The 12,985-nt window shown below is 35.8% G+C and overlaps 1 protein-coding gene across 1 annotated transcript; it reads left to right on the forward strand.

Moving 5' to 3' along the window:
* Positions 1-5,268: 5,268 nt before the first annotated feature.
* LOC121406011 (ufm1-specific protease 1-like) lies at positions 5,269-12,601 on the forward strand. Its single transcript, XM_041597011.1, has 6 exons — positions 5,269-5,541; positions 6,471-6,598; positions 7,661-7,879; positions 9,325-9,427; positions 10,910-10,986; positions 12,460-12,601. Exons 2-6 carry the CDS (start codon positions 6,479-6,481, stop codon positions 12,598-12,600), a joined length of 660 nt encoding a protein of 219 aa, XP_041452945.1. The 5' UTR covers positions 5,269-5,541; positions 6,471-6,478; the 3' UTR covers position 12,601.
* Positions 12,602-12,985: the final 384 nt, after the last annotated feature.

Genomic DNA, 12,985 nt, shown 5'->3' on the forward strand with positions numbered 1-12,985 from the left:
AACCGCGTGATGCAGGTGAGACGGCCAGAGGCATTCCACTTGTTATTTATTCATGCTGAATATCACATTGATTGCAAAGATGTGATCATATATGTGACTAAATATGTGCTTTTCCAGAGCATTCATCTTTTTTTTATTATAAAGTCTATAAGCAGGGTGCTACATAAGCACTTGCCCGATTGCCCGAGGCAAGTGTTTTGAAGACCAAAACTACTTGCCCGCATTGGGCAAGCAAAATTCTCACACTAAAAGGACAAAAACTAGGGTCGATATGATATACTGACCCTAATTTTGGTCATGGCAGGCACGATGAAAACACTTTTTAAAAAGAAATGCAATAACAAGGTAAATAAGTTCAAGTCAATATAGAGAAAAAATTCAATGGGTTTAAAACCGCAATAAATGTACTTTCTTTTGAAGATTTTTAGGATTTTTGGGGGGCAAGTGAATTAGATTTTCAAGCAAGTATATTACATCTACTCAAAAATTTACTTGCCCAACTGGGCAAGTGCTTAAAATTTACGTAGCACCCTGCTGTAAGAATCAATTATTTTATTCACTTTCTGATCACAAAGATGTGATCATCTTCAACAAAATATGTGTTTCTCGTGCGCATTCATCTTTTTATAAGGTCTACAAGAATCCATCATTCCTAAAATTTTCAGCTTTTTTGTTGCTGCAATATTCCTGCATTTTGATAGATGAAGAAATCTTCTGCGATGCTTTATGTACAAATCCATAGCTATCACTTTTTTGTATAAAGGTCTACAAGAATCCATCATTCCTAAAATTTTTTGCACTTTTGTTGCAATATTGCTGCATTTTAATAGATGCAGAATTCCTCTGTGATGATTTATGTACAAATCCATTGCTATAATTTTTTTTGTATGAAGGTTTATAAGAATCAACCAATCCTAAAATTGGCAGCTTTTTTGTTGTTGCAACATTGCTGCATTTTAATAGAAGCAGAAATCTTTTGTGATGATTTATGTATAAATCCACAGATAGAATTTTTTTATATATAAAGGTTTATAAAATCAACCAATCCTAAAATTGGCAGCAACGTTGTTGCAACATTGCTGCAATAGATGCAGAAATCCTCTGTATTAATTTATGTACATGTTCTATCCCTGAGCCTTCTATTTTTCAATTTAAATTATCTTCAAGAATCAATTGATCCTTAAATTGGCAATATTTTTTTGTTGTTTCGACATCGCTGCGATAGATGCAGAAATCTTCTGTGTTAATTTATGTACATGTTCTATCCCTAAGCTGTTGTTTTTTCTTTTTAATTATCTTCAAGAATCAATTGTTCCTTAAATTGGCAATATTTTTGTTGTTTCAGCATCGCTGTGTTGCAGGAAGCCTCTGCCAACAAATAACTGTCATCCCAGGACAATTTTTTTTAAAGGTCAACTAGAATTGGTGGTTCCTCGAATATGTTGCAACATTTTGTCTATGGTTGCAGAAATATTTTAGAAATAATATGTGCTTTCCAATGGTTAGTCCTTTTTTTCTAAGGTCTACAAGAGTCAGATCTTCCTGCATTGATATTTTAGGGGCTAAATTATCTTTGGTCCCATACATACATGTTGTCGGAAATAGGCACTCCATGTAAGTTTGGACTAAAGTCAGACTCAATCTAATCTAAGCTATGAGATAATACCAATAATTACCCTTCAATTCCATTTTGCACAACTTAAATATGAAAATAAAAGGATATTTTGAATTAGGAAGTAAGATCAAAATCATCAAATATCATTTACCATCAATGAGAAATTGGTCATTTGATTTGTTTTCAAAATATTGATTTTCATTTTCACCCTGCATTGCCAATTTAGGGAATTTAGTGATTTTTTTTAATGAAGTTAGTCACACTCAGGAATGGTGTAATATGCAGCAGCATCGATAGAGTATTTTTTGTTGTTGTTGTAATTTGCTCTTCCATCAATTTTACCATTTTAATTCAAGTATTTATATAATAATAGCAGGGCCCGCTGGTAGAACAGTTTTTGAAACTGAAGTGGCTACCCTGGGTAAATATACCTTTATTATGATTATTATTATTATTATTTTTGGTAACAGATATATATATGCATGCATAAGCCTTTGCTGCACTTTCACAATCTACACAACTCTCACAACCCGGTGGGTGTTTCATAAAGCTGCTTATAAAGTTACGCACAACTTTATGAACGACTGGAACATGTTCTTAGGCAGTAGCGGAACGTGACCCGGAGGAAACAAAGCATTGAGGGGGGCACTGTATTGTTCGTGAACAATTCTGTGCCCCCCCTCCAATGCTTTGTTGCATTTCAGTAGACATTTTTTTGGGACGACTTGCCCTTGATTTATTAAAATAAAGCTGCGAATGAAAAATGTAAAATTTATAAGAACACTGGAATCATGAAAGTGATAAACGAAAATGATAAATGAAAATAATATTGAATATTTTGGGTGATTGATGATTCTTCTATGAAATTATGTTAGAGATTAGAATTCAAAATACTTTTTTTTCTGGACAATGAAATTTTAGATCCTATATCAAGTAGATATGTAAGGATAGTGTTACTAGTGTAACGATCTGAAATTCAAATTAGTATTATTCATTACATGAAGGGATTATGTGCAATTGCTCACTATATGTACAGTACTGATGAAAATCGTATTATATGATTCAGGATTTGAAGTTAGTTTGTATACTGTTTACTTTCCTTTTAAATGAACATAAAACTGTCTATCAATGTAGAAAGAGCTATAAAATGCAAATAAAATGGTGTATTATTTTATCACTCAGTTTTGTGTTATTTCATCTTGCAGTTTTGTACAAAAGCAAAATCTTATTTTCAATTTTTATTGATAAAATCTGGAAATTATTGGCATGGAATTTCAACACTGCTTGAAAAAGGATTAGTGATACAGAAAATAGTTTCCAATGTTTGTCATATATATATATTTCCCATAAAACATTCCAACAGAGAAAGGTATTTGTTTGTCATTACATGACAAAAGATGTATTTATTTCATGTGGTATCATTTCATTGTATGCTTTAAAAGCTCAAGAGTATTGTGTATCTATCCTGATTTAAAAAACGTTCAGCAAAATTTGATATTTACATGCAGATCAGAAAGATATGTTTTGTCTTGCATATTTTTTTATTTATTTTTTGTTAATAATTTCTAGAATTGAGAAATGCATTATTTGATTAAAAATATCAAAAGAATGGCATTTTTAAAACTTGCCGTATTTTATAGCAAGCAGTCTCCAAATGAGAATGATAACAAATGAAATGTTTATTGTAAGCATATATTATACGGTTAAGCAGAAAAATATTTCAGTTATTTCAGCAGATGAGATAAAAACCTATGGGTGCAAAAATATTTTATGATAAGCTTTCTTCAACCATGAATACTACAGTAGTATGCAAACTAGACCCTGCTTCACCCGTAATTGATTTATTCAATCAATGACTTTTGGTGATGTTTATTCTTCATATTGTTTTTATTTAATTGTATTGTATTTTAAATTCTGCTGTGTAACTTACATGTATTGCATCTCCTAAATGAATGTATCGTTGATATGATGTTTACATCTTAGGTGGATCAGACTAAATTTCTATTTTGGAGAAAAGTACTAAATATGTACCATTATGTTGTCTGTGTAAAAAAGAATGTTCAGTAGAGGGGGATTCGGACATTTGGGTGTTCAGTTTATTTGTCATCTGGAATGAAAATAAACAACAGTAACAACACTGTATGAGAAAAATTGGTTCAGAAATAGCTAAAATGTCTATTGCAATCATTTGAAGGTTGGTTTGTGCGATTATATGGCCAGACCCTTCATATGATTGCCTGATTATGATTTTTTTTGTAGATTTGTAGATTTAAAGGGATGTATTTCCAAAATGGTGTACTCATCTTTATATGAATGTTGTGTGGTATTTCCACAAAATATTGGCCTGAATTCACAAAGACAGGCTTTTAAAACCATTATCGGTTGAACCCATCATGGTTTATGCAGATTTCCTGCGTAAATTATGCCTAATTACAGACCGCGAAAATGAAACACTGTCCAATGCTTATGTGCGCTTTTGTCACAGTGCGCCAAATTGATGCCTGCTGCCATAGTTATCCACGCTATTTTATTCACGAGTCCACAGTTTTGTTCTTCAAACAGTAGACTCATGAATATAATAGCGTATCTAACCATGGCAACAGGCGTGAATTTGGTGCAGTGTGACAAAAGAGCGCATTAACATTGGATATACGTGGTAAATAAGCGTAATTTATGCAGAAAATCTGCATATACCTTAGGTTCATCCGATTCTGGTTTTAAAAACCATCTTGAATTCGGGCCATTGGGCTACTAACACAGCTTGCTGAAATCACTGATAGTTCAGAGTAAGCCTAGTTCTTTTTTGTCTTGATTTTCCTGTTGTGTAATGTGATTTTGGTTGTGTTTGTTCATGCTGATGTGGTTATCTGTCTTAATTTTTACATTCAATGCTCATAAAGATTTGAGAAATAAACCAACATATTATAAGAATTATAATAGATTTTTTGCAGTGTTCTCATTCTGTTGTGTGTTGAACTATTGAATTTATATTTTTAGTAAGTTAGCATGATAATAATCATCATTGTTACTATCAACATCAAGACACAATCAGTTTCACTGTCAACAACAATTTTCACTAGTTATCACCATGGCAAATATCATCATCATAATTATTGTCATGATCACCATCATCATCAATATCATCATGCATTATCCTCGATCCTCATCACCATCATTGATCATTATCATCATTGCCTTCAACATCATCATAATCATCATATCATCATAATCATATCATCATAATCATATCACCATTATCATCATCATGATCATCACGTGATCATATCATCAGCCTAGCTCTCATCATCGACCATTATCACTATATCATCAACATCATCAGTATCATACGGGGTGTACATTAGAGAGACTGGAGGAAAGCTAGGTGTTAGGTTAAGGGGTTGTACTCGATCGGATCTAGGGATGTGAATGGGAAAAGAAAGTGAGAGATGAAGAAGGAGTGAGAGAGAGATTCGAATCTTGGGCCCGGGAAATTAAACGTCTTTAGGTTACTAAATACCGGGGTAACTGTAATAAGTGTGCCGGTACCGGTTGCGTCGGCGCCGCCGGTTTATACCGCGCAAATTAAAATGCCACGTGGCGCGCGCGCGGCCGTGCGTTCCGTTTCCAAATTTTATAAATCGAGATCAATCAACGCCAAAGCAGATGAGACAAGCCTACTCATATTCTGATCCAAGCTGATGAACTAGATTCTTCATGTACGGAATGCTTATGAATATTCTTTTTCTCAGGTTCAGAACACAACTTCGTTGAACTAGCCTAAGCCCCCAAATTAAGCCAAGGTTTATTGTTCGGGTGGTTTTGTCTCACAATTCTGCTTCTCCGCCTCGTCTCCGGGCACATACGGTATCGAGTCCGGCCAGACGCCGGCAACTCAGGCGGAGCTGGAGTGCAACTAGCAGCTGATGGTGAGTATCGCCTCGGGAGTCTGGTTTGAGGCTTACATGATGTGGCTGTGACTATAGTTTGTGAGCTGTGTGTGGTATTCAGAGATGCCAAGTTCAAAGACCAGCTATGCGTGAGATTTTCTTTGAATTTGAGTGAGATCACAGACATTGTGTACAATGAATTATCATGATTATGGGGATAGTGTAGTTGCGTGAGACAGAGCTTGATTTCATTGATGCTCATCTTTTATAGGTGTGGAGGGGACTCCCATTTTTACACTCAAATTTCCTTTCAAGGCACAGAGATGCCAAGTTTAAAGACCAGTTATGCGTGAGATTTTCTTTGAATCTGAGTGAGATCACAGACATTGTGTACAATGGGGATAGGCTGTGATAGTTGCGTGAGACAGAGATTTGAGGGGATTAACAAGAGTCCAAAATACGTGAGTCTCACGCATAATGCGTGAGACTTGGTAGCTCTGAAGGCATAGCATTTTTATTGAGAAAAAGAACAAAGAAAGCCGCTCCAAAGCATATATCATTTTCTTAAATCCGGTTAATCCGCTCCAAACCAAAAAAAGCTTCGCATATTTTTCGTTACTTCGTTCTGGTTGCATGATCGGCTACAATGAGCCGCAATGTTGGTGAAAAGCGGCTGCAGAGCGCTGTCCGACACTATTGCCTCTGCGCTAGTGCACCCGGCGCCTGTGCCGGAGGGCTAGCTGCATGCACCTATGCCTGTTCCATAGGGATGCATATGTACTCACCTGTTCTAAGGATCCCCGTTTTAGTTCCGGAGACCCTCCTTTTTACGATAAGCCCACTCCAAGGCCCCATTTTTTGTCTCGCCTGCGGCACATCCCTACTACTTTTTTTTTTACTATTTGCATCCTGAATGAAACACATCCTGACCTCCTCAACACCCCTCTCCCCTTTTTTCTCTCCAAAAGGTTTGAGCATGGCTCTCTTATCTGATGTACACACCAGTCTTCAGAGTCCAGAGGCTGGTGGGGAGTCGTTCTTTGTCAGGGGGAGCTACCTGTACTACCACTATGCTTGTGATGGTTTTAAAGATCAGGTAAATATAATTAAATTAATTTATTTATTGAGGTACAAAAGATCAGCATAAAACTGTTTTTCATCAATGACCTGATGAAAACGTAAAGAACAACATAAATCATTATATCATGTGAAAATGAAGTCAAAATCTGAGTCAAAGATAACAATGCTTAGTAACATAAATAAACAAATATTTTTACTTAAATGATGATATGAATCAAACTGAAATATTTAATTTATCAAAAGGAAACAGTTACTAATTTTAAAACTACTAATTATATAATATATTCACTGATAAAAACACTGAAATGATAGCAATAAGCTACAATGAAAAAAAATTAATTGAGGTTTATGTGGGAATACATTATACAGTATCTTCAGTTCAATTCAATAATGGCTTTATTAAAAATAACAAAGCTTAGCACCTGAGAGGCTGCATTGTGTTTGTTTGAATTGTATGTTATTCCGCCCTTTTACAAAAATCCCTCTCAAATTGACACAAAGTTGACAAAAGAGCCCCATAACTTGCTGTTTTCTTTGTTTTAAAGCATTTATGTAAATTTCAATGAATAGATTAAATGACTCCTTATTGTTTGGCAGAGTAGTATAGGATACTGTTTAGCAACAATTTTTTTCTGTAGTGTACATTACTACATACATTGTCAAAAACAATAACCCCATTTATTCCATTGAGTGTTTGACCATAAATATTATTTTAAGTTGTGTGAACAAACTTCACCATCATTTGATTAATGATATCATATTGAGTAATGTTCTTTTAGCAAAATCAATCTTGATATAAAACTTCATTTTGTGCTATCATTTGTAATGTTGTTATATAGTCCAAGGAATAATTTCTAAACTTGATTAACTTTCCTAGTTGCAATTAAAAAAAAAAAGCTTTTACATATATGCTCTGTGCAGGCCTATGTAAAAGAAATTGGTACACAATTGAAATTTGGGTGTCGCAGTCTTTGAAAAATGTTGAGCAAATTAAATTGCAATGCAAAACCAGGAAAATTATTCCCTCAATTCATGTTTATTTCCACACCTTTTCCCTCACACGATTTCTTTCCTAAAGGGATGGGGCTGTGGATACCGCACCCTCCAATCTCTCTGCTCTCACATCCGCATCGCCAAGGAGGTGAAAGGGGCGACGGGGTGCCGTGGTGACGAACCAACCTTGAGAGAAATCCAAGAGGCTTTGGTTGCTATGCAGGACAAACCTGAGAGCTTTGTCGGGTCGAGGGAGTGGATTGGCTCGTTTGAGGTATCGCTATGTCTGGATTTCTTTCATGATGTGAGTTGTAACTGTAATTACGATAGAAAAAGAACGTTGTACACGTCAATTCTTTGTGCCAAATACATGGAAATTTCCAAGATATCTATTTTTCCTCACTGAAATTACTGTTACATATTTGATACGCAATTATGGTTATTATTAGACACCGTTCTCACTACCTTCCTAAAACTAGTTTAGTAGTGGAAACTAGTTTGACGTGTAATGAGAACGGTGGAAGCGGTCTTGGAACTGATCTTTCCAACCAGTTCAGAAACCACCTCACGATATAGTTTTGAAGTTGGCTTTGCCTCATTAAACTGGTTTTAGCGTGAGGACACAAGCAGTCTTCACACATTTCGAGCACGCTCCTCCACACACTGTATGTGGAATGCCTACGCTTTGTTGTCAAATTTCATGCGAAGCATGTCGCCCCACTGAGAGTGTTCCTATAGCAACAAGACCGCTTTACGTGAAATAGTTTTAAAATCACTTTTGGGTGATCAAATGGGAACGCTAGAAAAGGGATCTTTCAAACTGGTTTCCTGAACCGGTTTCCAGTAAATGAGTTTTAGAAAGTATAATGAAAATGGTGTCTTAGAATTATGAAGGTTTTATGGTGAATGTTTTTTTTTTTTTTTTATTTTCAAGCAAAGTTCAATATACCCAACTTCCCATAAAGCTTTAACCCTAAATAGACTGGGCTATTTTGACGCCTAAAAAAACTGGGGGGGGGGGGGCTGATTCGATTGTGCGATCACGACGAAAATTGGCACACACGTTACCCAGGGCATTATCTACAAAACTGTGACATCAAGTTCTGCAAAAAATCTCAGGTCTAATTGATTATGCTAATTTATGTGTAAAATCATAAGTTTTCACTAATCAATAAAATAATGGCTCTGAAATGCTAATTTTTGTTTCACATACTCTAGATAGGCATCTGATCAAATTTATTTAAAGAAAAATTCAACATCACATTTATTTTTTATGTATTCTATTTTCCAAATTTCTTATGTATTTCTTTGTTTTTCGACTTTTTTTTCAATGGAAAATAGTCGGGGACTTTATTTTGACCATAAAAAAGATAAAATTAATTGATTTTAAGCAGTAAAATGAAAAATAATGATACATTTATGAAATTTGGCTAAAAACGCTATTTGCATTGGATTTGTACACAAATTCACGTTTTTGAGTAATTTTGGGTCTGCATGCACTTACAAAATGTTGCGTAATTTCGGAACCGCGTACCCGGGGGTCACAGTTTTGGTCTCAAAATTTTCGCGAGACTTAAAAGTAAAAAGTCAACGTGGTAAAAAAAAATTTGCGCGATGGATGAATCGCGAAAAATGTTGAGGGGGGGCTGAATCAGCCCCCTCCCCCAGTCTTTTTAGGGTTAATACCTTAGAGAATCAATGAGTGGAATAGAAAATATTTTTGTTTTTCGTTTTATGCTCCCTTTTCAGGTAAGTGGAAAGATCATCCATCTAAGTTCTGGCAGTGACATCCCTGGCATAGTTCCTGACCTGGTTAAACATTTCAAGACACTAGGCACAGCTATTATGATGGGTTAGTAAGCTTTATATCTGGGCCCTGTTTCACACACACACAAAAAAAAAACTTATGAGTTACATTCCATGGCCAATTTTGTTGATGCAAGTTCTGACACCTGGGGGGTGTTTCACAAAGAATTAAGTAAGACTTAGGTCGCACTTAAATGTTGACGCGTACATGATATGCAACGCGCAATCTTATTGATCAATACGCAGTAGAGCACGTCCTCTTGGCATGATCTGACCAATGCTGTCATGCCTTTTATACTGCATGCAACTAGACTCTAAGTCATACTTAAATCTTTGTGAAACATCCCCCAGCTTTCCTTTTCTGACCTAGTAAAACATTACAAGATGAATCCAGATACCAATGATGTCATAATCCTACATGAGTTTGTAAACTTATTTGCTAATCCCTTTCCAATGAAATTAACTTGAGGATTGATAGTAAAATGCGTTTATTATACGCCTGTCCTACGGACTTAATATGGTATCAAGCTCGGTGTCCGTCCATCCATTAACCTTTCCTTGTTACTTTAGTTTAACTTAGCATAGTCTCATATAATTGATTGTGTATGATACTAGCATGGATCCCAGGAAGCCTATTGATTTTGAGGTCAAATGGTGAAAGGTTAAGGTCACAGTGACATGTTTTCATCTTGCCCTTCTGAAGTCCTCTTAAACGCGATAACTTCAGTTTAACTTTAGCTCATATAATTTGGTGTGTACATGTATGATACTAGATTGGATCCCAGGAAGCCTATTGATTTTTTGGTCAAAAGGTCAGGTCGCCACCTTTCACTTTTCTTGCTTGACCAGTAACTCTATTTTCTGCATTACAGGCGGGCATGTTATGTGCTCGCCCTAGCAAAATTCTTGTTTCTTAAAATTGGGAATTTTTGAGATGACATTTTTTTTGCTCACACGGTAGAAATGACATGAATCAAAATAAAAAATTCATACTTCTCTCTGCCTGTCTTTGTATCATTTACTAATGCCAAATTTTTGGAATGAATTATGGCATTGATGGGTTGGAAACCATCTCAGAAGAAACAGACGGAGACAGGGACATCCCAGGGTCCCGTAACACAAAGGTTAGCAAACGATTTTGTTGAATTTTGGTTCACAACACAAAAAACAGAAAATAACGAAGAGTTACCTTGAAATTTTCGGCTGCTGACTGCAACCTTCGTCAGCGATGTGAGCTGAAAATTTCGAGGTAACTCTTCGTTATTTTCTGTTTTTTTGTGTTGTGAACCAAAGTTCAACAACATCGTTATCTTTTACCAACACAGATGAACTTTCATGATCACAAAGGTTAGCGATTAATCCTATGCTTGATTTTCCGATTGATTGTACACTGTAGTCAATGGAATCGATCATCGAAAAATGTTTCACGGTCATTGCTAAATTTTGTGTTACGGGCTCCATATATTGAGACAGAGAACAATATCGATTGTTTCTAACAGTTTCACTGTTTTCTCTTTATGTTTTATAGGTGGAGACAGTGATGCATCTTCTAAAGGAATCTTTGGTGTTCATCTCGGTGCTTCACGTTCATATCTCCTTGTCTTAGTAAGTCAATTGGTTTATATAGTATCGAAGCAGTGATGTCAGTTGCCATGGTGTCATGGCGGCCTGGTTCTAAACAGATGAAACCGGGGGCCGTTTCATAAAGCTGTTCGTAAGTTAGGAGCGACTTTAAAAACGAATAGTGATCCTTTCGTACGTGCTGAACCATCGCCAATTTATTATACCATTTACCAAAAGAAAGGATCATCAGTAGTTCTTAAAGTTGCTCTTAACTTTATGAACAACTTTATGAAATGTCCCCATTATGACTCTCAGAATGATGGTAACGACCAAGGACAATATACAGTTGTGTATACAAGATCATGCAGCTGTGACTCAGTTTAGAACCGGCCGATTTGTTGTCATGACAAAGTGACGTCACACTTTGGTACCCTACCGCCATTGGTCTACAAGAAAATTGGTCTAATTATGAGATCTAAAACTTTCACTAAATATGGTATACCCACTTGGACTCAATTCTGTTTCATTTTCCTACAAAGATGGTCAGAGTTCCACTTCATCTACTTATTATTTTGTAGTTTGTCAAATGAGCAACAGAAAACTTGTCGACTATAGTTTAAATGATTTATTAGACTTTGCAAACTTGCCATTGATATTTGCAACTGAGTGCAAATAAGTTTCCTGCAACACCCTTTGAAGTTTATTAAATACCCTTTGATATTTGATTCTTAATGACAGTGTAAGCTATTAAGTTCGCACTGACTCTTCTGTGCACAAGTAAGTTGACTTTCCATATACCATTGAGGCCAAAAGTTTACATGCACATGTGGAACTCAGAGAAATTTGTTCACTTGCCAAACATCGTAAACTTTACTAATATTTAGAAATGTAAATACTACCATGAAGAGCATATTAAGCTCTTTCACATAATTGGGATGCTGTTGGGATTAAAATAGATTCTGTTGTTTATTATATTTTCATACATCGTTTAATAGAAATGTGTGAATGTCAAATCTATGATTTATATTACATTTTCTATTATGATATGTCACCACTGAACAAAAAAGTGAAATCTGAAGTGTTTTTATTGATAAGTAATTAGCACAGATTTGAAATGTTTTTGCCAAGATTTAATGTTTAATTTGTCTAAAATATGACGATTTTTGGGGAAAAAATGGCACCTAAAATTTGCAGTTCTTAAAAACAAAGCAATGTGATGAAGGGGCATGACATACTCATTTGTTTGATATCAATTGTCATGATAGCACAGATGTTAAGACACAGTAAATTTTATGTTTGGCAAGTGTCAACTTTTTCTTTGAATTTCCTGGGTGTATGTAACCTTCTGGCCTCAACTGTATAAGTCAGATATTTGCCTAAGTCAAAGGAAGATTATGCAGCATGTGCAATATACATCTTCTAATTCCATTAGATTTCTGTGATCTCACAAGATTAAATTGACACATGAAGGCAAAGTTAACCATGTAATCCCTACTTTGCTCTTCATACATGCAGGATCCTCACTTCACTGGTCATGCAACGGTAGAGGAACTCATCAAGAAGGAATGGGTATCCTGGAAACCGAGTGATTCCTTCATGGCAAGCTCTTTCTACAATCTATGCCTTCCGCAGTTCAGTAGTGTCTCAGATGGATGATGATCTACATGTAGTAAGACTTCTGCTAGATGGATGGCTTTGGAGAGTCTCTGATAGTAAGGTCCTTGTACAATCTATGCCTTCTGCAGTTCAGTACTGCTCCAGACGGATGATGATCTAGCAAAACCTCTGCCTGATGGATGGCTGTAGTGTTCAAGTCAAATGGTTGAATAAACCGAACCTTCGACAGTGCAGCTTTGAGCAGTGGAGATAAGGATCTAGCAAAATTTTGCTTGATGGATGGCTGTGATATTCTTTTTGAATAATTCTACATCCTGTGCCTTCTACAGTTTCATAGTGCCTCTGAGAAATGATGATCTAGCTAGACATCTGTGTGATTGATAACTGTGATGTTCCACTACTTCAACTAGCCATACCTTCTACA

Source organism: Lytechinus variegatus, chromosome 19 (genome assembly GCF_018143015.1).
Source record: "Lytechinus variegatus isolate NC3 chromosome 19, Lvar_3.0, whole genome shotgun sequence".
Classification (NCBI taxonomy): Eukaryota; Metazoa; Echinodermata; class Echinoidea; order Temnopleuroida; family Toxopneustidae; genus Lytechinus; species Lytechinus variegatus.